The following is a 25,060-nucleotide window of genomic DNA, read 5'->3' on the forward strand; positions in this document are numbered from 1 at the left end:
TGTGGGAACAGGGTCCCAAGGACCTGGACCATACTATTCTGCTTTTCCAGGCCATAATCAGGGAGTTGGATACAAAGCAGAGGTGCTGGGACATGCACTGGTGCCATTTTGGGATGCCAGTGCTGCAAGTTGAAAGATTAACCTGCTGAGCCATCGCACTGGTCCTGGCTTCACTTTCAATACAGCTTCTTGCTAATGCACACCCTGGGAGGCAGCAGGTGATGGCTCAAGTACTTGGGCCTCTGCCACCCACGTGGGAGACCCTGATGGAATCTTCCTGGTTCTTGACTTCAACATGGCCCAGCTCCGGCTGCCCCCAAAGTTTTTGTGGGGAGTGAACCTGCAGATAGAAGAACTCTCACTTTGCCCTTTAAATGATAAGTAAATAAAACATTTAAAAGATTTCCGTTGGTCCTGTGATTGGATTCAGCAATTGTCTTATCTGACTGCTGGTTTTTGCTTCCTCATTCACCCTGTAGGAACGTCACCTTGTGGCTCCCCCCCCCACCCCCACCCCCCAACCCCCCCTTTTTATTGGTGAGATAGACAGCCTTCTCTCCTCTCCTCTTCCTCTCTTCCCCTCTCTCTTTTTCTTCTTCTTCTCTCTCTCTGTATTTATTTCTCCCCCTCTTTCTCTCAGTCATAAAGATTTCTGCTGAGAGGGCCAGAACCCAGCAGAGTGACTGGACTGTGTACATGGTCTTGGTCTATGGGAGAGGACATTGACAATCATTGAAACAGTTTCAGGCACACTTTGGGTGGTTCTGCTGTGGGATTCAGTTGTGTAGTAGGAAGTTGGCCAGACCTGAATCCTCCCCAGGGCTGTATTAACACTTATCCTCATACCACATTATTTGCACCTGACACCAGCAGGTGTCCAATGGACTTACTGCCACTTCTTGGATATCCTCCTACATCTATTCTTTCTCTTCTTTGTTCTAAGATCTGGTATCTCCCTCCCTTAGACTCCCAACCCCTAACTTTTGGGTTCTTTGTGGTCTCATTTTCATTGGCCCCACCAGCAGTTCCACTTCCCCATCTCCTGGGCGCCATCTGGCCCCCTCCTTCCTACCTGGACCTCTCGAATCTCACTCTGGGCCTCGCTCCCTCTTGCATCCAAATGTGCGTAACCTCATGCTGCCTGCTCAGTCCTGGGCTCCCCCTCCTTTCCACTTAGAATTGCCAACAGCCTGTCTCAGTTTTCCCCAAGTGCTGTATGCATCTCTAAATTCCTGTGTTCAGCTGCTCGGTGTACTTTGCCATCCCCACACTTCCTCTGATGAAGCTGCACTCCAGCTCTGCATCTGTTCAGTTGGATCATCCACTCCCCTAGACTCTGCAGCCCGCTCAAGGCTGGCTTCTTCTCTGGTTCCTTCTCTCTTTACCTTGCATTGGAGATCAGTTTTCACTGTTGGTCTTTCTCATTCCTTCCAATCATCTTGGGAATTGGCTCCAACCACATTTCTCTGTGCTCAGTGCTATGGCTTGCAGGTATAATTGTTATTGAATTCATTTCTCAGCCCCTGACTTTCAGGTGTGAATGAGAGATTGGAAATGCATAGATAAGCAGAGGGACCTCAAAGTTCACAGAAAATGGAATTAAGAGAGAAGTTTGTGGAACTGACACTGTAGCAGGTCAAGCCATCTGCAGCACTGGCAGCCTGCAGTGCCTGTAGCGCCTGTATCCCGTATGGATACTGGTTTGAGTCCCAGATGCTTGTTCTCCAACCCAGCTCCCCACTTATGGCCTGGGAAAACAGTGGAGGATGACTGGAAACCTGGGGCCCCTGCACCCATGGAAGAGAACCGGAAGAAATCCCTGGCTTCAGTCCAGCATCACTTTAGTCACTGTAGCCATTTGAGGAATGAATCAATAGGTGGAAGATATCTCTCTCTTTGTCTCTCCTTTTCTCTCTCTGTAACTCTGCCTTTCCAATAAAAATAAATAAATAAAAAGGGGAACTGTTTGCTATAGTGAAATATTTTTTTAATCCATGCATACATGGGATCTTCAAAATAATCATGGGAATTACATATATGAAAAATTGTACATGGACTTTGAATTTTCTGAAAGAGCAAATCTTAAAAAATTATTTATCTTTACTCATTTGAAAGGCAGAGAGAGGAAAGACAGAGACTGCCAGAGAGGGAGAGGGAGAGATAGATAGATAGATAGATAGATAGATAGATAGATAGATAGATGAATGTCTCAAATTCTGGATTACTCCATAGATTCTTGTAACACCAGGGCCTGGGCCAGACCAAACCCAGGAACCAGGAATTCAATCCAGGTTTTGCCACAAGGGTTGCAGAGAGATACCTGTTGCCTCCCAGAATGCTCATTGGCAGGAGGTTTAACATGCAGGCAGGACCCAAACCCTGTACTAGGATATGGGATGTGGTCATCCCAATTGTTGCATGCAAATTTGTTTTTTATTTTTTTTGCACCAAATGCACTTATTTTTAAATTTCATTTCCCACGAACTTGGTGATACCCTCTTGTACTCAGTGTATCCGTGCTCTTGCCATTCATTCCATCTCAACTACACAACTTCCAGGGTGACAGTGCAAGCAGGAAGAGGGCTGTCTTCTGAACATTTGATGGGTTCTCGAAGGGGGTGTCAGGTGTGGCTTTGGGTTTCTTTGGGAGAATGGCACCTGGGGGCCCCTGTGATCATCAGGGATCCTGGAACTGAGGAATGAAATTGAACCAAATTTCCTCTATGTTTAGTGGGGTCCTAAACTGGGATTTTGGACGCAAGATTTCATGCACTCATGTTAGGCAAATTTCCTTTCTAAATTTGCACTCTGGTCCACTACACCCCCCCATGGCTTCCGCTGGTTCTGTCAATCCTTTCAGTCATGAGGTAGGAGGCGGGGGAGGGTAAAGAAGGGCATGGCAGCTTTGGGTTTCTGTGCAATACGGTGCACTGGCTGCCCCTTGATTGTTAAAGTTCTGTGTGTGGTATATTTTAAGGAGTCAGTTTAGCCACATTTCTAGACCCGTGTTGTTAAGCAACGGTTCTGGGACCTAGGATAACTGTTTTGTCAAATTATAATGTGGAGGACAAAAGCATGGGGGTGTTTGTTTTTCTGTGGTTCAGAGTGGATCATTTTGTGGGGCTCCATGAAGAAAGTGCCCTCACGGTATCTAACACCGAACTGGCTGGCCTTAAAGGAAGATGATCACTTCCTGGGTCAATCAGAAACACAAGCAACAAGCTGGTATGGATAGCTCCTTCCACCCCAACCGCTGCCCTTGGAAGCACATGCATGCCGTTCTTGTCAGGATCCTCTGAGCAGGCGCTGTCCGCCGTGGCCTCTTTCTGTCCATTGCCCCTCCCTGTTGGTTTGTTGTATTTTCCTTTTGCTTTTTGTTTCATGAAAGGAAGGGAGTTGACCTGGGAGAGGTCCCCAAAGGACATTAACAGATTCCCCAAAAGACGACAGTAAATGCCCACAACTGGCTGACCTGGGATGGAGACATGCCTGCCCTCACCCCCATACCTAATTAGGGACATGGACTGATCATGGGAAACTGACGGTGCCACATCTCAGCTATGCCCAGGACAGTCTTTGCCATGGCTGACAGGTCTCAGGAACAGCCACCCTTCTGACATGGGCCTTTGCTACTCCATTCCTACTCTTTCCCAACCTTGTTCCCATGAATTTGACAGGATGCTGGGGACTCAATCCCAGCCACCAAACCTCCCCCCTTTCCTTACACCTGTGGGTACCCCATGCAGGAGCAGACCTTGGGTATTACCCAGCACCCACTGAACCTTCCTTCTAGCGCTGGTGCTCCATGGGAGGAATGCTGATGGGCTCAGCAAACACTGTGCCAGGATGGGGAGAAACCAGAGCCTGTGTAAAGCTTTTTCATAGGCATCTGGTTGCTTGACTGTGGCCCACGGGACACCTGGGAGCCTCTGATGAATGTAGGCCTTCACAGTTGCTGGGAGGGTCATAGTTCATAAGTGAAGCTGACTTGCTGTATCGTGAGGGGAGCAATGGCTTCTCTTTGTCATGTGGACAAGTGGTATAGAAGCAGAGACTGAGGTTGTGTCAGGCATTCTGTACTGTTCCCCCTTGGCACCTGCATGTGATTTTGGTTAACCAAATATCACTTCCTTTGCATGGATACCTTTTGTCCATGGTCTCCTGCTTAGCCTCCAAATACAAAGTGGCATGGTAGCCTCAATTAGAACCACATCACAGGCATGAGACAAAAGTACTGACTTTGCATGAGCCCTAATGGCCCCATGAAACCTTAAACCTGAGGTTTCAACATTCACCTATTCCAACGTGCTTCTTCGCTTCACACAATAATTAATTTTTTGAATAAAACAAAGGCTTTTATCCTTTTTTTCCTTCTAGAAAAATGTGGATGGACTGCAGTGATTCAACAATTCTGGGTGTTGGTACAGAAATCCCAAGGATGTGCACTAAGTTAGGCATCTTTGGTGTCTAGGCGACACTGGATCTGGGTCACTCGAGGGAGCCCTGGATGACTGTTTAAATGGGATTGTCTCACGTACTGTACAGCATGAGGCAGGGCACACACACTGGACAAAGGAGGAGCATTGCATTCCACGAGCCTTTGGAAGCCAAGTGTCAGATGCCAACCATAAGCTGTCTACCCTTGATGTGACGAACCGGAAACATGCACGTACCTTTCCACACCACTCAGCTTCCACTTGTGTTTCCGGGACATCAGCAATCCGCCGCCCCAGGCTGCCTGAAAGAAATCAAACAAGGAAATTGTATTTCTCATGATGCTGATGACAAAGGTGTGTGGCAAATGGAATTATTTTTAACTTTTTAGTTATTATTAATTTTGAAACTCATGTGTAATTTTTTTATAATCTACATTTTTTTCATGAACTTAAAAATGTTGATTTATTTGAGAGGTATGAAGGCATTCAGAAAAGTGGGGGGAGAGAAAGAACTATGCTCTTTACGGTTCACTCCCTCAAATGCCCACAGTGGCAAGGTGGTGGAGGAGTTAGAGGAGGCAGGAGCCAGGAGCAAGGGAGTCTACCCAGGTTTCCCATAGGGGTGGTGAGGACCTAAGCACTAAATCCATCACTGTTGAGTGCACATCAGCAGGAAGCTGGGTCTGAAGCAGAGCTAGGACTCCATCTAGACACTCTGATAGGGAATGAGGATTCCAAATGGACATCCTAACTATTGGCCCAAACACCTGCTCCAGTAGTTTCCGTGAATTTTTTGAGGACTCTACCAATACACGGATTTCCAACTTTTTTGCACCGATAAACTTACCTTTTAATTCTAATTCCCTCGAACTTCTACAAGTCTCCTCATAGTCTGACCAGTGAAAATGGTAAGAGAGTCTTACCAATGAAAGCAGTTCCCTTGACCACCCTTTTCTGACTCCACACTCAGGCCCCAGACTTGATCCTACACTTGTGTGGGCGTCAGAAGCCAGATCAGAGTGCCTTCCCTGGGGGAGGAAGATCCTCTCCCAGCTTGTCACCACCACCATTAGGTCCTGGTGATGTCTGAGTTCTCAGAAAAACAAATCCACAGTCCCAAGGGTTTGAGTCACAGAGGACAAGCAGGGGACCCCATCAAACAGCCCTCAATTTGCCAGGAAAACTCTGACAAGCCAGATAATCCAAGCAGAGGAAACAGCTTCATAATCCTCTTTTATGAGGTGCAATACTGGATGATTTCTGGGTCAAATGATAACAAGAAAACAAAATACAAAAGGCGCCATGCAAGCAAGAAAAGGTTTGTTCCCATCAACTGGCTGAGCAGTTGCAACACATTCCTGAAAAACTGTACTCAAACTGGAAGAATGGGATGTGTGTAGTGATCTTGAACAGCAGAAGTTCAAGACAGAGATTCATCTGAAAACCTTAACTTTCCTGGTGTGAAAAGGATTCTGGGATACTTTTTTAAAAAAGAAAAAAAATCAGTTATGATTTTCTTTGTTTTAGTATAGTTTCAATTCTTCTACACTTGGGAAAAAATGATCAAATCTTCCAAATATTTAACACTTAAAGTTTTTTTCCTGGATTGGTTGCAAAACATGTGAGCATTAGTGTTAATAGGAATAAGCAGTAAACTTGAGACGTTTCAATGAAAAGCTGTTTCAAAGAACCCTTTGTCTTAAAATGAGCAGAAAGTTCAGAGGAGGAAAGAGCCTAGCCATTGTGGGAGCTGGATACAGTTAACCTTTCCTTCCAAGCTGCCTGGAATCCTCTTGCCGAATCCATCAGTCGACCTTCAGTCCTGAGAGCTACCTTGGTGGGGCCTGATCTGCATGCAGTGTCTTAGTGAGCAAAATGCAAATCTGCCAGCCCAAGAGGCAGCTTGCACTGTACATGCGCCAGGAAAGGGCAAGAAGACTGGACGCAACTGTGCACGAACCCTGGACTCACAGCAGTGCATCCAGTTCTAAGAAGTGTTCTGCCTCCATGAGAGGGGAGACCACAGCTAGTGCTGTTCGAATTCTGAGGGATTGTATCAGCTTGCAGCTTGCTTCTTTCATGGAAATGGAAGGAAAACTAAAAAACAGCAGAACAGAAGTCAGATGACTTGTGTTTTGCAATGCTTTCACATAAACTCTACATCAAATGCACAGTTAATGGTCTTCAAGTTGCACTTTTGGCTACTAGTCCTCACCTATGCCTAAAGTCCTTTACTCACCCTTCAAAAACTGGCTTCATTTTTCATTTGAACACAAGGTGGGCATACCGCTGTGACTTTGCAGTGTGGCTAGACCCACTGTCAGGGCATCTTAAATAGGAATTGGCCAAACAGAGACATTAGGAATTCGTGGGGGTCTGTATTTCCTAAGAAGTTGTCAGCCTGCTTTCCTCTCCAAACGAAGAGCTAACTTGAACTTGGTCTTTCTGTTTTTGTTGTTCACTGAATTTCCTACATAGTTGCAACACTTTCTTGTCTTTTCCGTGAAGGAAGGCAGATGTGCAGCTACGTGGCCATGGGAGGATGCCATTCCTTTGAGCAGGCCGTGGATGCTCAGCTTGGGTACCAGTCAGAAATAAGCACGTTCTGATGTTGGGGATTTTAAGGGACAAGTGGTCCTGAAGTAGTTCTGGAGTGAGTTATGTGCCCCTTTCTTGCCTCAATTGCCATCCCTCCCAAATAAAATGCTATAATTAAAAAAAAAATAGAAGAACATAATTTCTTTCCAATGGCCCCATATGAAAACCATAGCAAGGACACTTTGGGGGCCCGTCCCTCAGGGCTACTTACATCCACATGCATCCAGATCTTATACTTCTTGCAAATGTCAGCCACAGCCAGGAGGGGATCGAATGCTCCGTACACGGTGGTGCCAGCCGTGGCGCTCACCAAGAAAGGGACGTATCCCTGCCAAAACAAGAAGTCCCCAAATCATGTCAACTGGGGGTTCAAGAATTCTTTAAGAAAAGCTGGTTAGAAAAATAGGCAATGCACATTCTTCCCCAACCACACCCATTTGCACTGTGGGAAGCATCAGGGGTTGGTTATGGAGTTCCTGGAGCCTGAGAGGAAGCATTGCCCACACAATGTGAGCTCTCCTGGCCTGCTGTTGGCCCAGACAGTGGCTGCAGGAACCCAGCAGTGGTTAACGAGGGCTGAAGTCACGCATAAGGATGAAGGCTGGCCTGGTGACTCAGTGTCCTGCTGGTTTGCAGAACATGCGATTACACAGGCAATCTTTAGGTGGTGACAGAAGGTTGCTCTTACATCTAGAGGTAGCTTGGGCACAAGGGCAAATGAAGGTTCCTACTGCCACTTAAGACAAGGAAAAAGGAGTGTGAGGACTAGGGGTGTGCATTGGGCACAGGCTGCTTGGGACACCCGCATCCCATGTTAGAGTTTCCGGGTTTGAATCCTGACTTTGCGCCTGATTCCAGCTTCCTGCTAAGGCTGAGCGTATGACAGACTGGGTGAGGCTCCCCATAGAAACTAACCTTCTGCTTGGCTTCCAGGATTCTTTTTTCAAGATCCGATGGAATCATTTTCCCTCTGGAAGGAAAAAATAAGCACAGGTTTGCTTTCAGTCAATCAGTTCATTGTCTTGACAAGGGAAGTGGCCACATAGGAGTAAAAGCTCAACCTGAAACCTAAACAAAAGTGATTGACAATAATCTCAGATCCATCAACTCCACGGGGCAGATGCTGGGTGTGGTGGTGAAGACACCACTTGGCATGCGTACCTCCCACATCAGAATGCCTGGCTTGGAGCACTGGCTGTGCTCCTACTTCCAAATCTTTGCTAATGTGCATGCTGGAATGATGCATGATCATGATTTTGGGCATATTTCAAGGGCTTCTGTTTGCTGTTCCCTCCACTCTACACAGATCCTACTTTATTTTTAAAACATTTATTTATTCTTATTGGAAAGGCAGTTTGTGCAGAGAAAAGGATAGACAGAAAGAAACATGTTTCATCTGCCTGTTAACTCCCCAAGACTGGAGCTAGCCAACCTGAAGTCAGGAGCTTCTTCAGGGTCTCCAATGCGGTGCCGGGTCCTAAAGCCTTAGGCCATCCTCCACTGCTTTCATAGGCCACCAGGCCACAAGCAGAAAACTGGATCAGAAGTAGAACAGTTGGGACACAAACTAGTGCCCATATGGGAAGCTGGCGCTACAGGCAGAGGATTAGGTTGCCATGCCATGCCATGCTTTCTTTTCTTTTTCTTTTTCTTCTCTTTTCTTTTTTTCCTTCCTTCCTTCCTTCCTTCCTTCCTTCCTTCCTTCCTTCCTTCCTTCCTTCCTTCCTTCCTTCCTTCCTTCCTTCCTTCCTGTTATTGCATTTGTTTTCAGAGTCTGCTTTCTAAGTTACTCTCTTGATGCAGTTAAAGTTAACCTGATGTGGAGCGAGATATTTGGTAGTGAGAGTGTGGGAACACATTTTTATTCCACACCTCCTAACATGCAGGCTGCACTATCACACGCAGATGAAATGTCAAGAAGGGAAAATCGTTCGCAAACATCCAAAGGAAAAGCTTATAATGCAAAGCTACCAAGGATGTTCTTGGTAAGAAGTGTAAAGCAAGCTGGGAACTCATGAATGGCAAACAGCATAAAGCAAGCTTGGAACTCAAGAACCCCTGTTGGAAATAGCTGGGTAGAAAGGCCCCAAGTTTCTGCCCTAAGACAACAACACAGGCAGTGCCCTGCTTACTATTCTGAAAATCAGCACACATGGCTTCTGCATAGAGCTTAACATGGCCAGTGTATGATTTGAGACTGGCACCAGATTAGTCCTCTGTCTACAGCGTGGACATTACCTATGATTGCCGGTCTAGTCCAGGCTGTTTCATTTACAACCCAGTTCCCTGTCAATATATCTGAGAAAGCAGTGTAGATTGGCTCAAACGCTTGGGCCCCTGCACCCACATAGGAAACTTAGGGAACCTGGCTTCTATTTGGCTTAGCTCTAACCATTGCTCTGACCAGTTAGGGAGTGAACGAGCAGATGAAAGATCTCTCTCTCTAGCTCTCTCTCTCTCACTCTTTCTCTTACTCTCTGTCTCTCCTTCTCTCTATGTAAAATAAAATAAGATAAATAAAAATAAATAAATCAAAAGGATCTTTATCAAAGGACACAAGAAGATTTAAATACATGGGGAGACCTATCTTCCTGGATGACAAAGGTCAACATTATGAATATCTATAACAAATAATCTTAACTTAGCACAGTTTCAACAGGTTCCCCAGTGAGAGTTTTAGGGGAGTGAGAAATGGGCAAAGGAATCCTAAACCACAACTGGATAAAAATCACTAGTGGGAAAAACCAGGATGGCCAGGGGACTAATTTCTTTCCATTACATGGTGGAACATCCTACTATATGGACTTGAAAATATGGTAACAGAGCCAGAGAGGTACATCATGAGTGGGACAAAATGAAAAGATAAGTACTGCCCAGTATGAATTTTGCAGCTGGAAATCAGTTGGTTTTTGGATATCAAATTGTGTAGGAACATTCGACAAGAGAAAGCATACTTTGTAAATATCATAAGTCTAAATAAATTTCAGTTACATGGACTATTTAAATAATAATATAAATGTTGTAGAGAAAACAGAAGAAGAATAACACATTCCAAGATTGAAGAAGATTTTTCCAAAGAAGGCACAGAAGGTCCAACATAGGAAATTGATCACTGTGACCGCCAAAATATGAAGCATTTTTATATATACCATGAATGAAATGAAAAGCAGATATGTTTTGGAAAATATTTGCAATGTGTTTCTCTGTTTTCAACTATAAATAATGCAAGTGTAAATCACCCAGCTGTGCTAATGACCAAAATGCAAATGAAAATATGAATTACCAAAAAGTTCCTTGCATCAATCTGACACATGTCACTTAAGGATTTGCTTTGCAGCATAAATGGGAACTTGATGAGCAGGCACCTGCTTGAGGTGGAATGAAATGAGACAGGTCTTTCTGAAGGACAGCGTGATGATAAGGAACATAACTCGAGGCACAGGTTTGACTCCAAAACTCAGAAACTCTATGATGAGGAAATGATATCATGATATATGGAAATATTTAGCTGCAATGTTATTTATATTAGCATTTTTCAAATAGTAAAAATGTAAAGCCATGCAAATAGTTAACAGATCTGTTAAGTACTATACATGTTCTTGAAAAAGTTCACGAAAAATAAAATTAAATTTATTTTGAAAATAAGTAAATCTTTTTCAAAAAGTTTAGGTTGGCACACACACCAACAAAAAAAAATCCCTTAAAACTCATGTAGTTTTTCATAATACATACATACTTTTCATCATCTTTTTAAAGAGCCTTCATATACATACATGTCTGAAACTTTCCATCAAAATAAACTTATATTTTAATTCCACTTTCCATGAACTTTTTAAAGTACTGTCATATAAATTCTATACAATGGATTATTCAATAGTGACTAACAATTTCATGAAGGAATTTGTAATGACATGAAATTATCCATAATATGTTATTATTACGTAGAGAACAAAATTCTAGTAATTAAGTATTTATGGTCCCTTTTGTATTAAATAAATATAAATGTATTTGAAACTATGTGCACCAATGTGTTGTGAGATGATATCTAGGTTCTCTATTTTTTATGTGCTACTGCCACTGTTATTTTAAATAAAGGCCCATCTCTTGCAGATGACATAAATGAATTCAGGACGGATTAGACTTGAAAGAAGGACTAAAACTTGAAAGCTCTTGGAAGAAAATGTAAGGCAAAGCCTTCATTCATAATGCTAGCTTTGACAGTGATTTCTTCAGAAGACAATACAGAGGAAAGTATTTGTAAATCGCTTCCTTGCTAAGTGGTTGATACCTAGCATAGAGAACTTTTAAAACTCAACAACAAAACCAAATCCAAAAATTGGCAGAGGACTTGACTAGATGTTTCTCCAGAGAAGATGTACAAAGGGCCAGGAAGCACACACAAATGTCCAACATCATTCATCTTTAGGAAGCTGTAAACCAGTAGTGCCCTGAGATAAAACCCCCTCACATATACACGAGCCCTTTAGGATGGCTACTGTCAAAAGAACCAAAATGGAAAGAGGGATAGAGAGAAAGACGAAGCGCTGAGCACTTGCTGTAGATGAGAGTGTAAACTGGAGCATCACCGGTGGAGAGCAGGATTCCTGAAGAGAATACGGACTGTATTTCCACCAATATGATCTATTAAGTTCACCTCCAGTTATCCACCTCCACATGACTGAAAGCAGAGCACAGTGGGGAATTACACAGCCTGCACTATTCACAAGAGCCAGAAGAGGTAGAAGGCATCCAAGTGTTCATGAACAAATGGATGGACTAAAAAAAGGTCTTTACACGCACAGTGGATTACTATTCAGTCTTGAAGAGGAAGGACATTCGAACATATGCCACAGCAATGATGAACCCTGAGGACGTGAAGTACACAACCCCCCAAAGGCCGATACTGCAAGGAAGGAGAGCCCAGTCACTGAGACAGCACGGAGGAGGGTAGATAAGGAGGAGCGTGGCTGATGAGGCCAGAGAAGCTTATTATTGAAAGGGCCGTGGGTTTCAGTGTTGAAACAGAAGGTGTCCTGGACATAGATAGTGGTGATGACTGTGGAAGTGAGCTTAGTGCCACTGAAATGGACCCATAAAGAGGGTTGGAACGGAAGGTTTTGTGTTACATGCTTTTCCATGACAAAAGGAGAAGGGAGATATACCAACTGGTGAATGTTCTGTGTTCTCCAAGTCCAAGCCCTGACTTCTCACTTACAGCTGTGTAAATGGTCTTAGACATGTCACCTGCAAGGTGTGAACAAAGAATGGACCACACTATTGAACACTGTTGTATAGAAGATTCATCATAAGCTACATCAGCACCAGGCAAATGTGCAGGACGACCCTCCTTTGTGTCAACTGAATGAATGAACTGGATCAATGATGTCAAAAGTTTAGGACTCTACTGGGCACACAATTGAGCGGCATCATGTTAGACGTCAGGATTTTCAAGTACTTCCTCATACAGGAAGCACACACACCCTTGCCCAGTTCTCTGCACCCAAGCCCAAAGGAAACACGACTCCCACAGGGAGGCTTGCAGCCCTGCCCCACAACATAGTCATCAATTCGTTGCAATCCACTCCAGAGCTCCTCTGGATCTGAAACTTAATCACAGCCCTAACCACTGTCAGACGCTGGCCACAAATGTGCTCATCTCATCAGAGTGCAGGAACCCACAGCTTTATGCTTGCCATTGTTTACGTCAACTATCAGAAGCTAGAGACATACATTCAGGGAAATGCCACGAGGTAGCTATTTGTGGTATGAAAATATTAGCCACCCCCCAGAAAAAGCAAACAGTTATTATATAAATGCTGGACTCAGCTGACAACTCTCATACTCTCATGCCAATCAACTGTCTCTAAATATATCTCTGAGTCTACAATAGAGAGGAGGAGAAAAGATACTAAAATGGGCCCAGCGCAGTAGCCTAGCAGCTAAAGTCCTTGCCTTGCACTTGCTGGGATCCTATATGGGCGCCAGTTCTTTTCCCAGCAGCCCACTTCCCATCCAGCTCCCTGTTTTTGGCCTGGGAAGGCAGTCAAGGACAGCCCAAAGCCTTGGGACCCTGCACCTGCATGAGAGACACGGAAGAGGCTCCAAGCTCTTGGCTTTGGATCTGTGCAGCTCTGGCCATTGTGGCTGCTTGGGGAGAGGATCAACGGATTCTCTATGTCTAGATCTTTCTCTATGTCTCTCCTACTCTGTATATCTACCTTTCCAATACAAAATAAGCAAATCTTAAAGAAAGAAAAGATACCACAAAGATACAAAGAGATAAGGTCAGTGTTTCCTTAGGATGCAAGGAGGAAACTAATAAACAGTAATAGCTGGAAAGGTGACCGCATTTTAATAATTTATATTTATTATCGTATTTGAAAGGGGAAGAAAGGGATAGATAGGTGGGTAAGTAGATAGATCAATGGTTTCTTCCCCAAATGCCTGCAGCAAGCAGCCAGGTCTGGGCCCAAGCCTGGAGTTCAATCCAGGTCTTCCATGTAGGCATCAGGGCCTCCATCAGTTGAGCTGTCACCTGCTGCCTCCTGGGGGGGGGGTGCATTAGCAGGAATCTGCAATGGAGAACAGAGCCAGGACTCAAACCCAGGCCCTCTGAAGTGGGATGTGGCCTCGCTGCACTGCCGTTCACTAACATCCATCTCCTTCTAGATACTGATTTCTTTCTTCATTTCTATCCTCAGGAAGATAAAACCCTTAGGAACACAGAATAGATCCTACTAATTTATACTCAGCAAATATTAGGTCCAATGACACTTGCTCAAAAATGAATCAATCCCATCGCCTGTTACTATTTAAAATATGAAGTCACGACTTTCTGTAACACATTTTCCTCTTTTACATTGTGAAAAGATGCGTACACGATCACATCTCCATGATCCAAAATACATAGAAAGAAAGGAAAACAAGCAACTCAGATCTCCACACTTAGAGACTTAGAGGCTCACATGGGTGGCATTTGTGATGAAAGCAAGTTTTCTGTTGTTGACTATTGTTTCATCCTAGTAAGCCAGGATTGCTTTTTTAGGTGGTAAAAATATCATTGTTTCCTCCTGGAGTGCTTGCTCTATGCCTTGCTTCTGCCCATGGTACCCTCCCTGGGCTTCTCTCTACTTTCACCAAGAATTTCTTCCTTTAGGTCTCATTCCCCCACCTGCTCTTCCTCATCCTTTAGCCTCCTTCCTTCATTGTTTCCCCCTCTTCTTGTCTGTTTTACCAGACTCATGAGCACAAAGAGAAAAAGCACCTGACAGCTCCCTCTATCCCTGACCCTGTACCCTGCACCTGTCTGTCCAGGATTCAGAGCAGTGAAGCATGGTTTCAAAACTTGATTTTTCAAACAATATTATTTTCATTTTTTGAATGACCTCTAAAATTGCTGAAATCAAGTTCTTGAATTTTGAGAGGTGAGTATATCTAGGCAGGCCTCCAAGCCTCCCCACCCACCTGCCCCTTTCTCTTGCACACTGCGAGCCAACAGTATCCCCTCTGTGTCTCCTTGCTCAAAGCCTGTGCTTTCTTGTCCTGAAACACCCCATCTGATTTATTTGAATTAATTGAGAGTATGCGTGTGTACTCCCATCTATTGACTCACTCCTTGAATGCCTGCATTGACTAGTGCCAGGACATGGCAAAGCCAGGTATTGAGAAATGAGTCTGGGTCTTCCACATGGGTATCAGGAACCCAAGTCCTTGAGCCACCACCATTGCTTCCCATAGTGTGCTTTGGCAGGCAGCTGGAACTGGGGTGGAGCGAGGCATTGAGCCCAGGCTCTCTGGTGTAGCCTCCTACTCAGCATCTTAAGTGAGAAGCCCAATGCCCATTCCCTGCCCATCTTCTTGCTCTTCCCTCTCACACACCTGCACATTTCCAAGTGCTGTCCTGGGGTATTTCCTGTCTTTTGGTAAGACCTTTCACTTGGCCAAACATCCAGGAACCCCTTTTCTTTCCTTGCTTTTTGTAGGGTGCTTCCTTCATGTCCAGCTTTGATAAAATACCTTCAACATCTTGTTTCTAGCTCTATCCAGGTCACATACTAAGTTTTATACTCCCACTCCAAGAGGAAAAAATGAATATTTTTGTTTCATAAAAGTAATTGCAAAAAGTTCATGGCAAACAATAGCTCAGGGTGTAAATAAGTGGTGATTCTGTTGAGTCAGTTCAAAAGATAGACAGTTATCATCCCATTGGGGATTTGTAGCTTTCCGAGTCCCGTTCCTCCAATTGTATCTGCCCTGGCTGTCACCTCTGTTGTCCAGCCTGCTCATCCCTATATCTCTCCATGGCTTTGCTTTTGGGAATCAATGTTGTGGTTTTTGCTTCTGCCTTTTCCTTCTGCCCATGAACCTCATCTTGAATTTGGAAATCGTGGCTCTGGTCCCACCTGCAGTTTGGCTCTTGGCACATCTTCCTAACACACAATACGTTCTGTGCCTCACCATTCACCCACTTAACTGCCACAGCTGCTGCTGTTGTACCTTCCCACTTGCCTGTACTGTCAGAAAACTGAAATTCTGTCTTGTGCTTTTGCAGAACCTACTGACACTGTCAGCAACTATGACACCAACATAGAAACTGTGTACTGTTTAAATAAATCATCTAACCATGCTATTTAAACAAGAAGCGGTTTCCTTAGGATTTGGTGAAAGACCTTGATTAACCTTTTAAAGACAGAAATCTAGCAATATACTTTACCTGGCTGTTCTTTTTTATTTGATAAATAAATAAATAAATAAATAAATAAATGTATGTATGTGTGTGTATATATGTGTGTATATATATATAATTTTTAAAGACAGATATTACAGAAAGGGTAGGGGAAACAGAGAGGGAGATCTTCCACTTCTGCCATTTGGCTTACTCTCTGGTTGGTTACAATGGCAGGAGCTGGATTGGTTCAAAGCCAGGAGCCAGGAGCTTCTTCTGGGTCTCCCACATGGGTGTGAAGGCTCAAGCACTTGTGTCATTCTTTACTGTTTTCCCAAGAGCATTATCAAGGAGCTAGACTGGAAACGGAATAGCTGGGATTCCGGCACTACAGGCAGAGGCTTAGCCTGATATGTTCCAGCACTAGCACCTTTCCCTACTTGGACACTCTGAAAGTATCTGAACTCTCACCCTCCCCCTGTCCCCCATGCCCTAACCCCAGAGAGCCTATGAAGTTCCAGTGCCAATGAACACAGGGCTTTTGTCCAAGCTGACTCTAATCCATCATGATGTTGTTGGGTTCCTGGGGGCATAATGTACTAAACTGTTCTCACTAAACTCTCTTCCTCCTGTAATCACTCCATCAGGTTTACACAATCGTCAATGACACGCTGTAAATCAGTGCTCAAGTTGCTTGGTACTGTTCAGCTTGCCCAGGTGATAAATGCCCATCAGTGTTGATTTGGGGCAGAATCCTCTGATAGATTGGACAAACATTTGGACTCAGCTGAGGGCTGTTTGTGAAAGCTTGCATGATGTTGAGAGAATTTTCCAATCAAGAGTCTGTGCGAAGTGCAAGCAGCAGGAATTGGCGTCTGACCTGGTGGTTTAAGATGCTCATATCGCACATTGGAACACCTGGATTAGATGGCTTCTGACTCCTGCGTCCTGCCAAGTGGACCCTGGGAGGCGGTAGTCACTGCCTAAGTAATTGGAGTTCTCTACCCACAAGAAAGACCTGGATTGAGTTTCTGTTTCTAGGTTCTACTGGCCCAGCCCCAAAGACAGGGACCTTTTGGAAGGGAGCTGGAAGAAGGGAGCTGTCTGCCTCTGAAGCAAACAAGCAAAAACCAAAAATTGTCCAATTGCTTAAAAGAAAGAAAGAAAGAAAGCTAAGCCTCTGCCTGTTGTCCTGGCATCCCACATGGGCACTGGCTGGTTCATGTCCCCAGCTGCTCCACTTTGAATTCAACTCCCTGCTTGTGCTCTAGGAAAGTTGCAGCAGATGGCTCAAGTCCTCGGGCCCCTGTATCCACATGGGAACTCCTGGATCCCAGATTCAGATCAGGTCAGCTCCAGCCATTGTGGCCATTTGGGGAGTGAACCAGTGGATGGGAGATCTCTCTGTCTTGCCTCGTCTCTTTAAATGTGCCTTTCCAATAAAAATACATAAATCTAAAACAAAAGGAAAAGAAAAGAAAAAGAGAGAGAGAGAAGAAAAAAGAAATAGCAGGGGTAGTATAGGGGCAGTTTCCCACTCCACAAACATGTCATGGATTCTGCGCACTAGGGATCAGGGTGGAATTTATAAACTGCTAACTTGTAAGGGGTGAAGATTCATGCTCACCTCTCATCACATTTGATCAGAATCACGCTGTCTGTTCCAATCCCTAAGGCCGCAGCTCCCTTCTTTAGGGAAAAATGGCTCTGTTAAAAAAAAAGGCATATTTTTAGTTAGCTCCATACAAGCAAGAAATCAGTTCCATCAGTAGCTCTCTTCCCTCCAGCTGTGTATCCAAAGCCTGGCTGCAAATGGCATCTATCACTTACACTGTTTAAGAATCTATGGTAACATATATGCAACCCAAATAATCTTCACCATTTTAAAATAGACTTTAAAAAAAAATTGAAAGCAGAGTTACAGAGAGAAAGAGATGTTTCATTTGCTGGTTCACTCCCCAAATGGTTTCAGTAGCTGGAGCTTGGCTGATGTAAAGCCAGGAGCCAGGAGCTCCTTTCAGGTCTCCCATGTGGCCCATCTTCCACTGCTTTTCCAGGCACATTAGCTGAGCACTGGATTAGAAGTGGAATAGCTGAGACTTAAACCAGAGCTCCTATGAGTTGCCCGCGGTGCAGGTGGAGAATTAACTTGCTATGCCACAGTGCTGGTCCGGACATTTTTAAGTGGACATTCCAATGGTCACAGGTGCATTTGCCTTGTTGTGCAACTGTCACCAAATTGTCTAGAGAATGCTTGTTAATGTGGAAAACCAAGACTCAATATCCACTGAAAAATTTCTCCTTCCCTCTCCCCACTGTCCATGCTACCAGAACGTTACTGCCTCTGCATTTCTGACTGCTTTTGGTCCCTCATCTAAGTGCAATCACATATTAGTTGCCTGTGACTGAATTATTTCACTTAGCACAATGTCCTCAAGGTATATCCATGTTTCAGCAGGTGCCAGATGTGCCTTCTTTTTATGGCTGTTTAATATTCCCCTGGATTTAGCAGATTATCTATCATAAATACATGGTTTGTCTCTACCGTTTAGTCGCAGTAAATGGCACTGTTTTGGACATGGGTGTGCAGCTACTCCATGAAGGCTCTGTCATCCAATGCTCTGGGTAGATATCTAGGATCAAACCTCTGGTAATTTTCCTCCTTAATATTTTGAGGAACTGCCATAACTTCTTTCTACATCCACTGTTCCATTGTCCCTCCCCATCAGCAACGAATGCCCAGGGTTTCTCCACATATCAACTTCTTCACAAACACCCTCATTTTGGTTGTTTTTGACAATGAGCGTGAGGCAGTATCTCATTGGTAGCTTGATTTGCATTTCTCTAATGACAATCATGTCTTAGCCATTGGCACATATATTTAGACAAATGTCTATTCAAGTCCTCAGCCCATTTTGATTATTTTGTTGTTGTTATTTTTGAATTCATTTTGGGATTCCTAAAATAATGAAATATTCAAAATTGTGACAATGGGTCTGAAAGGCTAGCATACAGCAAATCCAAGCCAATTATACACAGGAGGAGTCTTCAAAGAATTCATGGGAAATGCCTAATAGAAGGAAAAATGCAAGGATTTCATTTTTTTTTACACCTGAATTAACTCATTTTTAATTTTCATTTTTCATGAGCTTTTTGGAGTATCCCCCTCCCTCTAAATCATGAGAATGCAGCAATGGCCTCCAACAGCTAATGTATCTACCATGTGGGTCCCAGACTCACATTTTGCTCTCAAGAGCTGATCCTCTGCTTCTCCCACGTTCAGGGCACTCATGTGTGTTCAAGTGGAAGAAGTTGGTGCTACATCCAGCACTCTGCAGCCCAGGGTTGTTAGAGGGAGTATTTGTTGTATAGTTAACCTCCTGGTCCAGGCAAGGAGTGCAAGGAGGGTACGTAGCATGGGCTAAGGCAGAATAGCTATGTGTGTGTGTGTGTGTGTGTGTGTGTGTGTGTGTGTGTGTGTGCGCACCCGCCACTGGGATGAAGCGAGTGAGGTAGCTTGGCCATAAGCCATCGCTGGTCTTTATTTGTGTTTTTGGCTATTGATTCCAGGCAGAGTTCTGTTCCTCCTTGGCTGTAATCACTGTGCCATTTGAAATGCTGAGAGAGGATTACCCCAGGCCAGCTGTGCTGCGTGTGCTCATCTGTATCTCACCATTCACGGCAGACCATTAAGCCATCCAAAGGTACCACTGCTGGCCCAACTGCCAGTTTCAAAAGACTGCTGCCTGAAATTTTGAATGAGAGTTCCAAAGTGTATCCCCTCTCATCAGAGTGCTTCAATTGGCAGAACAGGAACTCTTTAACAGACGTGTTTTAAAAAGTATATGTAACAAGCAGGAAGAGATCACACGTATAACACAGTGAATAACATTAATCCACCAAGGAGAGACCGAATAGCAGAGTGTGAGAAGTTCAGAGTATCCAGAAGTAGTGAGAAAAGGCTGTGATCCTCACTTTTATGGCCTGGAGATGACAAGCTGTAGAGGTACCCAAGAACTAGGAGAGAAAGATGAATTGGGTCTGGGTGTAAAAAGATGTACGTTTCCCTCACACACATACAAAAAGTTCTCTATTTAATGGAGCAGTAAGCCTTTGAGTATAAAGTAAATTAAAAATGCACTATTATAGAAAATTTTAAAAAAGAGCAGGCAGTGTTGTGTAGGGAGTAAAGCTGCCTGCAATGCCAGCATCCCATCTAGGGGCCTGTTTGAGTCCCAGCTGCTTTACTTCTGATCCAGCTCCCTACTAGTGGCCTGGGAAAAGCAATGAAGATGGCCATGGTGTTTGAGGCCCTTGAACTCACAGGACAGACCCGGATAAGGTTCCTGACTCCTGGCCCAGTCCTGGCCATTGTGCTTGTCTAAGGAGTGAGCCAGTAGGTGGAAGATTACACTTTCTGTCTCTTCCTCCTTCAGTAACTTTGCCTCTCAAATAAATAAATAAGTCTATAGAAAGGAATTTTAAAAAGAAGTAGGAGGAAGGAAAGCAAGGAGGGAAGTATCATTATGTTCTTACAATTATTATATCATCCTATATCTTCTAATATCTTAATTGTATAAATGAAATATATTAAGTTAGTTCTCTATACATTAATTTGAAAGATGTGTATTTTAACAAGTGTTCTCTCTTTTATGTTTGTCAGAGTCTGGGGTGACTCTGAAGAGTAGGGGCCCTTCAGAGAGCCAGCAGGCACAGAAAAGGCTGGTCTGCTGTCTTCACTGAGCCAGCCCCAGCTATGCAAACCACCTGCCTTGGTGAATCAGCACAGAGGTGGGAAACTGCAAACTGGGGCTAAGTAAGAGATCAGATGACCCTGGCCAACGAGAAGTGGCATTCTTTAATGAGAAAGAATTAGAATTCTTAAAGGAGGAACAATTACCCAGGATAATTGATAACTCTATTCCATGCTTCATGTGGAAAACAAAACAAAACAAAAGATGCCCACACAGAAAACGTGAAGCTGGGGAGTGGAGGGGTGATGAGGTGTATAAGAGAAAATCAGGGAGCCAACACTGAGTCTGCTCACACGTTCAACAAAGGGGGCAGGGAAATAACAGAACACCATCCATCGACAAGTAGCAAGGGAGCCATAGAGAAGGACTTTGAGAGGAACAAAAAGATAGCTTAAGTATATTCTCTGTGAGGGAGATATCCGAGGATCATTTTATTCCCTTGTCAATATGTGTAAGGGAACTACCTGTTGATGACCCAGAGAAGAATAACCTCTGGAAAGTTAGGAAGCTTTGTAAACACGTGTCTCAGACCTCAGAGCAGGTTCTCTGTGAGCAGAGGGCATTAGCCACATGTACCTGGCATTGAGCTTCCTATCTGAAGCTCGGTCAAGATTGGGACAAAGGGACAGACTTTTCTGGGTAGTTCATAAGGCAAAATGATGCCCAAAATTTGGAAGCAAGAACTAGTCCAATGTGTTTCTAGATAACCAAGACTCTTGCAAGGATCAGTTGTTTGTCCATGAAATGGCTGGGAAATGAGCTGATGAGGGACAGACTCAGCGCCAGCATCTATATGGATGCTGGTTTTACTTTCAGCAGCTCTACTTCCCATCGCACTCTCTACTAATGCCCTTGCAAAGCAGCAGAGAAAGGTTCAAGTGCTGGTCCCCTTTACCCATGTGGGAGACCCAAAAAAAGGTCTTGGCTCCTGGCTTTGGATTGGCCCAGCTTCAGCTGATGCAACCATTAGGGGAGTGAACCATTGGGTGGGAGATCTCTCTCTCTCTCTGTCTGTCTCTCCTTCTCACACTGTAACTCTATCTTTCAAAATAAATCATAAAAGATGAGAAATGAGCGGATGGACACACCCTTCTCCCTGCCTCTGATTTGGGAAAAGTAACAACGGACCCTCAATGAAAGTCTAGTAATTAATTAAGGCCAAATCATATTTCCACTGAGGAATAACAGGGCGTACTTCAAACAGTTTGTATGGAGTAGATTTAAAAGATGAGTTTGCTTTGTGAAAGAATCTGAAGCTCACATCCAAAAGGTCTTCAAAAAGTTTATGGGGAGAGGGTGCTTGGTAGAGTGTTTGGTGAAGTTGCCTGTTGGGACACTTGAATCTCATATAAGTGTGCCTGGATTCAAGTTCTGTTTCTGCTTCTGATCCAGTTTCCTGCTAAAACATAGTGGTGATGGTTCAAGTGTCCGGGTTCCTGCCAGCCATGAGGGAGATCCACATGGAACTCCTGGCTTGTGGGTTTAGCCTGGCGAAGCCCCAGATATTATGGACATTTGGGAAGTGGCCAGGAGATGAAAAATCTCTCTCCCTTTCTGTCTCTTCCAAATAAACCATTTAAAACATTTTGAAGCTCAACAAAATCTACATGATGAACAAAGTATGAACAGATTTTCAAAGTATTTGCAACAAACTAAACATACCCTTTCCATGAGCTTTTAAAAGTACCCTCATAAGTAGTAACAACTGCATGATTTTCTTTTATACTAAAAGAAAAACTCACATTGGATAGAAATTTCTCTAAAGATGTAGGTTTTGTGATTCAGCTTACATTTAAATCGTGAGCAAATAAATGTGTCATAAAAGATTTGCTGTTTTAAAGATGAACCGTCTTCCTGTATTTGAATGGGGCAGTATTTCCAGCACAAGAAGGAGTGAGAATGAGAGGGTGCCAGGCTAGGACAGGGTAGAGGCTCCGCAAAGGGCACCCTGGGCTGCTTTATGCCTTAAAGGGAACACTAAACCTTACTTCCCTCTGGGCCGGGTGGGAATGGAAGGAAAGTGCTGGAAAGCTGCTATCTCTTTCCTCTTAGAATTTAGTTAAGATGGGAGGGGTTTGGGCACAATGATTAATACGTGATTTGAGACACCTGTGCCAAAGGCATGCCCCACATCCAGCCATGCTAAAGGGGAAAGCTCTCTGAAAAACTTGTGGAAAGGGCAATCCTTGGAAGCCACCAATCGGGGGCACCACAGCACAGCTCTTGGATCCTTTCTTGGAAGTTGATTTTGATGGGGCCGGATTGAGGAGGAAATAATGAGGGCACAGAAGCGAAAGGAAAGGTAGGGGAGCATTTACAGACGTGGCAGAGGTCTCTGGGTGGACTGCATTTGGCTCACATCTTCATTAATGGTTCTGGGGGTTAAGTTTCTGTCAAATGAGAGCAATGTTTTGCAAGCTTCCTGTACCAACAGCATTTTGTGTCTTTAAAAGCAGATTAAATGTTGGAATTGAAACTCTTTGAAATACTGATCTGTGAAAAACATCTTACTAGAGCAACTATGACAAGCAGGGTCAGACCAGGCAGGGCCTTGGAGCTTGGAGAGAGGCTGCAGTGAGGGAGTCAGGTTGATTCGCCTTGAACATCCCTCTGTCTGCCTCGTCTATCACAATGCCTGTTTTGCGACCTGGCTCCTTCCTGCTATTGTGCATCCTGGGAAGCAACAGGTGCTTGCTCAAGTAGTCTCACACCTGCCAGTCTCACACATGGGAGACCTAGACGGAGTGCCAGGCTCCTGCATTTTGCAGGCATTAGAAATATGCAATAATGATGAAAAGTGCTCTCTGTTGCCATCTCTTCCCTTCTGTTTCTCTGTCTTTGCAATAAAATGAAAATAAATAAATAAAAATTTAAAATGGAAATGCTGATAATAGTGTCTGTTCACTCCCTGCTTATGTCCTGGAAAGCAACAAAGGATGGCTTTGGCTCAAGTCCTTGGGTTCTTGCACTTGTATGGGAGATCCAGAAGGAGCTCCTGGCTCCCCTAGCCATCACGGCCATTTGGGAAGTGAACCAGCAGATAGAAGATTCTCGCTCTGCCTTTCCTTCTATCTCTGCCTCAAATAAAAACAAATAAACCTTTTTTTTTTTTAAATATTGTCTGTTATTATCTACTTGTATTTACTTATTCCGTAGATTGTTATTAGAAGCAAACAAGCAAAAATGAGTATACTTCAAACAGTTTGTTGAAAAATGCGATTAAACAATGTTTATTTTGGTGCAAAAACAAATGTTTGAAATCCATGCTTTTGAAGTGTGTATTATGAGAAAACCATGCATGGACTTTACCAATTTTCTGCATTTAACTAAGCTTATTTTTAAATTCCATTTTCCACATTTTTTTTTCCTGAAATTTTCCCAAATTGGAGGAAAAGCAGTTCATTTGTCAAAAATGATAAGCATACAGTCAGAGGCACTTGTCGTTGGAGGAAAGAGTCATCATTCAACAAATCATTCAGAATTATGTGCCTGGTTAGAGACGTGGGAAGGAGATCACTGCAGGGACAAATGGCTTCTCTTCCTCTTAAAAATGAAGACACAGAGTCCAGTGTGGTAGATCAGTGGCTAAATCCTCACCTTTCAAATGGCAGCATCCTATTTGAGCAGTGGTTTGTATCCTGCTCCATTTCCCATTCAGCTCCCTGCTAATGACCTGGGAAATCAGTAGAGGATGGCCCAAAGCCTTAGGATCCTGTGGCCCACATAGGGGACCTGGAAAAGGCTCCATGTTCCTGGCTTTGGATTGTTTCAGCTCTAGTCCTTGTGATCATTTGGGGAGTGAGCCAGCAGCTGGAGGAGCTTACTCTCTGTCACTCTTCTCTGTAAAATCTGACTTGCCTTTCCAGTAAAAATAAATAAATCTTAAAAAAGACAAATTAAGATACAGACCCCTATGTTTATAGTATCAGGCAGAGAGGGCAGAACACAGCAGGAGCCAAGGTTGCAAAACAGATGTAGAAAAAAGAGATGCCTGGCAGGGCACTTGGAGAAGGGCCTCTGCTGGACTGACCTCAGGCCAGCTGGTGCAGTCAGCTCAGAAACCAGAAGAAAACATGCCCAAGAGAAAATCATTGAGTCTTTTAAGGCCGGTGTAGGGATAGCCTTGAAGCATTGAGGTGTTCAGACTTGGAGACCTCAAGGGAATAGGAACTGAGGAGAAAATTCACAGCATGTTCTTCCACCCTTGGGGAAAGTGGAGAAATGAAAGTGACCTCCTGGTGGGACCCAGGTTCTAATGGTCTGGATGGAGCCTTCTCTCTAAAGACATCCGTCTTTGTATCCCTGAAACTGTGCATAGATCACTTTACACAGCAAAACGGAATTTGCAGATGAGCTTCAATGTAGAGGAGGGATGACCCTGGGTTGTTAAAGTAGACCTTATGGGAATCCCAAGTGTATGACAAGCAGGAAGGAGAGGCAGAGTCGGAGCAGGAGGTGTGGTACAAGAAGCAAGGAGAGAAGGAAAGGGGGAGGAAAGGAGGGAAAGAGAGAAGAGAAAAAGAGAGGAGAGGAGAGGAGAAGAGAGGAGAAGAGAGGACAGGGGAGGAGAGGAGAGAAGAGGAGAGAAGGAGAGGGAGAGAGACAGA

At 44.1% G+C, this 25,060-nt stretch overlaps 1 protein-coding gene across 1 annotated transcript in view; it reads right to left on the bottom strand.

Moving 5' to 3' along the window:
- GAD2 (glutamate decarboxylase 2) overlaps positions 1–25,060 on the bottom strand; it is a 54,626-nt gene that overhangs the window by 16,318 nt on the left and 13,248 nt on the right. Inside the window, exons 8-11 of the mRNA XM_040988136.1 lie at positions 17,327–17,406; positions 7,950–8,004; positions 7,246–7,362; positions 4,674–4,738 (exon numbers count right to left, since the gene is read on the bottom strand). Coding sequence (XP_040844070.1) covers positions 4,674–4,738; positions 7,246–7,362; positions 7,950–8,004; positions 17,327–17,406 — 317 coding nt within the window. The remainder of the gene's footprint in view (positions 1–4,673; positions 4,739–7,245; positions 7,363–7,949; positions 8,005–17,326; positions 17,407–25,060) is intronic.

Source organism: Ochotona curzoniae, unplaced genomic scaffold (genome assembly GCF_017591425.1).
Source record: "Ochotona curzoniae isolate NIBS_2020 unplaced genomic scaffold, NIBS_Ocur_1.0 contig_4797, whole genome shotgun sequence".
Taxonomy (NCBI): Eukaryota; Metazoa; Chordata; class Mammalia; order Lagomorpha; family Ochotonidae; genus Ochotona; species Ochotona curzoniae.